Below are 4,267 nucleotides of genomic sequence, written 5' to 3' on the forward strand. Positions count from 1 at the left end.
AATCACATGTGATTGAAAAAAAAAAATTTAAAATTTAAAAAAAAAAAAAAAAAAAATTTGAATTATATTATTTTCAAATTACATGTGATTGTCGCGTTACATATCACACTCCGATTAGTCCCTTAAATTTTAAAAAAATTGTTGGATTCACATAATTACTAACTTTTGGTCAATATAATACTAACAACTAAAAAATTAGTGTGTAATTATTGATTATAGATACATTGCACGAATGTTGTTGATCTTTGTGTGATACACGGTATAAACATATTGAAAGAGTGTAAAAATAAGTGGTTTCTCATTTATAAATTACAAACCACATATTCATACCATGTAACTTCTTGTAGATACAAAATGATTCACCTTACGGCCACCAATTATTATCAGTTTTAGTACTAAAGCATTTCCATCTTTCTAGATTTGAAGAGAGTTGGTCACGAACTGAACAGTACACAATGCATCAATGGTCGTACATACCCGACCAGAGACAACTTTCTTAAAACAATACTAAGAAAACTTTTGTTTCTGCTACAATAACATGCATACTCAAACATATTTCACCTCTCTGTACTATCAATATTATTCTCCTCTTGTGACTCCCTTTTGTCTCTTTGCTTCTTTTGTCACTTCTTATAAATCTGACATTATCATCATTTGTATTTTATTCCGGTAAAAACTGATTATCTCATTCTAATTATTTCCTTATATCCGGATTATCCATTGACGAAGTAAACTTAAATAAATTTTGTTGCAAATTATATTGTCCTCTTTCATTACCTCCAACACCAAGAAAATCTCGTGTTAGATTCGGATCTTTAGCCGACTCACTTTGTTTCGACCCTGTCATCATCATGAATCCATCACCATTGGAAAAACTAGTACTCATGAGCCCGAACGCGTTACTATCCCCATGGTTACTACTTGTTGAACCCATTTGAGCCGCCTTTTGCAATAGCGCGGTAGCAGACATATGAGCCGAATTTGGTGGTGGTAGATTTGTGGAACTCGTGTAGGTATTATACATAGAATTGAATTGCATTTCCCCTTTATTTTCTTCTTCCTCTTTCAATTGCAACCCCGAATATGTTGTATTCGTGGCGGCTTCTTGGTTTCCATGTAACCATTGCATCATGTCCGATGACAACATTCCACCATTATTGTTGTTGTTCGAGCTTGATGACCCCATAAACGACGAATTGCTATGATTTTCAAAATGGGATTCATTTCCATTATGGTCTAACCAAATTGGTAATGTAGGTTTTCCTACATTTGCATCAAGACTACTTTCTAACATCGCACTACCAAACATCCCTGAAAATCTCAATCCACCACCAGCATTCGTCATCATTAAATCGTGTCCAAAATTAACATTTGGGGTGCTTGACATCATTGGAAACGAAGCCATTCTCGAATTCTCTTCCGTTAAAGCGTCACAAAATGCTCTATGTGTTATGAAACTATCTTTCCTGTTTTTCCGAATCAACATGTTAAAATAATTACACACAAACACATGAATTTTATTGAATTCTCATTTTCATTATAAGGATCTTTATGATCTAACTAATTCATGCAATCATATATATATCTTTGATAAAAATTAAGCTAGAAATCTATGAAACTAAAAACATTATATAAATTTACCTAGAAAAGAGTGTTCCACAATCACATTTGTACTCCCTAGTGCCACAAATTTTGCTATGAGCTTTCCAATCTGATTGAACTGCATATTTCTTTGAACACTTTTCACATTTCCATTTTTTCTCACCATGTTTTCGGCTAAAATGTTTCTTAACTCCGGTAAGATCTCCGAGAGCTCGAGACGGATCATGATGAACACAACTTATTTCCGGACAAATGTAAACTTTTTTCCTTACAACTTCATTTTTGTTTCTTTGTTTTAGTTTCCATGGTAAATTGTGTCCTCTTCTATGAAGTTGTAAATTTTGATCTCTTTGAAAACCCTTGTTACATATCTCACATAAAAATCGATTCGTTGCCATTAAAGATTTCGGAGATAACGCTATAACTTCTGCATCTGGATCTATACAAATATCAGTAAAGGGATAAGCAAAATTAAATGTGTAATAAACAGTTTAATCACTGCTTGTTAAATGACTGTTAAGAAACAGGTAATTAGTTTTTAATTAACAATGACAAAAAAAGAAAGAAAAAAAAAAGGTGAATGTGAATTGTATTCATTCATAACATAAATTAAAATAATCAGAGATTTGAGTTTCTAATTATGTACACAATATAATATATGATACGTAGATAATTCACTAAATTATGAAATAAATAAAATAAACACCTCAAAGTAAGTACTCATCAACATGAAGTAGTTTTAGTGAATTGAATTAGCTAAAAGAGGAGAGTGAATTACCTGGATTGCCAGGAAGATTACGTTTTCGTTTTGACAAATTTGAAGAATTAGGGTTAGGGTTTGAGATGGGGTCTTGAATGAAAGCAGAAAGAGATGAAGGAGATGAAGAAAAACCATCACCAGACATCATTTTTTTTCTTTCTATTCTTTAGAAAGCTGGGTTTAAACTAAAATAGTAAAAACAACAACATAAAGAATACAAGAGTTGCTAAAAATAGAAAATCTACAATATATGATCAAAGATATGATGAAGATGAGAAACAAGAAAAGGGTATAGTATGATTAACACATAATGAAATGATTTGCTTTAAGTTTAAACTTGTGTTGATAGTATTGATTTCATGACAATATAGATCTTGATCATGTTTGAGTTATATATGTATGAATCTTGATAGATAGAAAACATACATGATGGGTATAAGAAAAGAGGATATATATTAGTATTATATTATATTATATTTTTAATTTTTAAGAATAATAGAAATGGATCGAGAGAGATTAATTCTATCTATCTTACACGGGTTGTGTAGAAAGTCGGTCAGCCATAAGACTTTACTTGGACCATATCTTTCTTTATCACTAACTCATTTGCGTCATAATTATCTATAGTTAATATTAAAATTCTACAATGATGATATTATTATTATTATTAATTATCTATAGTTAATATTAAAATTCTACAATTATTATGTCATTATTAGGCTAATTTCTTTATTAAAAAAAAATTAAAAAAAGAAAAAAATCTAAACATTGTGATTGATGTCATTAATCTAAATAATTTTAAATTAAAATTAAATCTTATTAATTAATTATTATTATTAAATCTTATTAATAATTATTTTAATTATTAAAATTAAATAATTTTAAATTATTTTAATTAATTATTTTGAATTGAGTACGATAAGGTATTAAAGCTATATAGAAAGAAACCAATTCTAAATTTATATTTTAATTTACACTTTTAAAATAAAATCACAACTAATATTATCTCTTATAATTGAATGTTGATTGTTTAATATGCATTTTAGGTGTTTGATGAAATGCTCAGCTGACAAGTTTTTTAGTCGGACTCTGTAGTTTCACGGGTCATTAAATAAATAACTTTAACATTTACGTTCACTTAATACCTAAAACATATCATTAAACTGTTTCGTTTAAACAAACCTGTGATTTCACGGGTCATTTCACTAGTAATTCTAATTTCATAATACATAGTATTATTAAGTAATTAATTAATTAACTTTTGTAGTTTTTTGTATACTGGATTTGGATTCCCTACCGGGAAGTGATAATTCTACTTATATTCTTTATTCATCAACTACAAAATAGTGCTTCTTTTCAAAATTATTCTTCAATAAATTTGAATAAGAAAATTATGTATTTAAGGAAAAAATTAATAATTTTAAGTGGGACTTAGTAAAATGGGAGGTGGAGATATCAATTCCTATACCTTCCTTAAAAACGTTAGTTGATAAATGTTTAGAGCACACGGTGTTCTCTATTTTTTTCACCATCAGTTTAAATCGGAGATTGATAGTCTGTCCGACACCGGACCAACGTCGATCCCACCATCGGTAGTACAAGGTCTTGGCCCTGACACATTTGACTGTTGTTGCCTCTACATTTTATCCGCTTTTGAATTCTAGCCGTTTTAAACGGCTAGTGTTCTATTTTTTCATCTCTATAAATACTACTATAATTTTATCATTTTCCACACTTTCAAACACCATCTTCGCTCAATTAAATACTATTATCAAATTTTATCAGTTTAATCATGACTTCAAACTCATCAAATCCAAGAAATCCAAGAAATCCAATTATATGTACTAATCAAAACAACGGTTGCAGATAATGTAATTCATTTTCATTGATCTATTTCATTGGGAT

General features: G+C 29.3%; 1 protein-coding gene across 1 annotated transcript; it reads right to left on the reverse strand.

The window, feature by feature from the left end:
• Nucleotides 1–207: 207 nt before the first annotated feature.
• On the reverse strand, nucleotides 208–2,515 carry LOC139867453 (zinc finger protein JACKDAW-like). Its single transcript, XM_071855823.1, has 3 exons — nucleotides 2,381–2,515; nucleotides 1,642–2,041; nucleotides 208–1,466 (listed from the first exon to the last, which is right to left on the reverse strand). Exons 1-3 carry the CDS (start codon nucleotides 2,508–2,510, stop codon nucleotides 695–697), a joined length of 1,302 nt encoding a protein of 433 aa, XP_071711924.1. The 5' UTR covers nucleotides 2,511–2,515; the 3' UTR covers nucleotides 208–694.
• Nucleotides 2,516–4,267: the final 1,752 nt, after the last annotated feature.

Source organism: Rutidosis leptorrhynchoides, chromosome 1 (genome assembly GCF_046630445.1).
Source record: "Rutidosis leptorrhynchoides isolate AG116_Rl617_1_P2 chromosome 1, CSIRO_AGI_Rlap_v1, whole genome shotgun sequence".
Classification (NCBI taxonomy): Eukaryota; Viridiplantae; Streptophyta; class Magnoliopsida; order Asterales; family Asteraceae; genus Rutidosis; species Rutidosis leptorrhynchoides.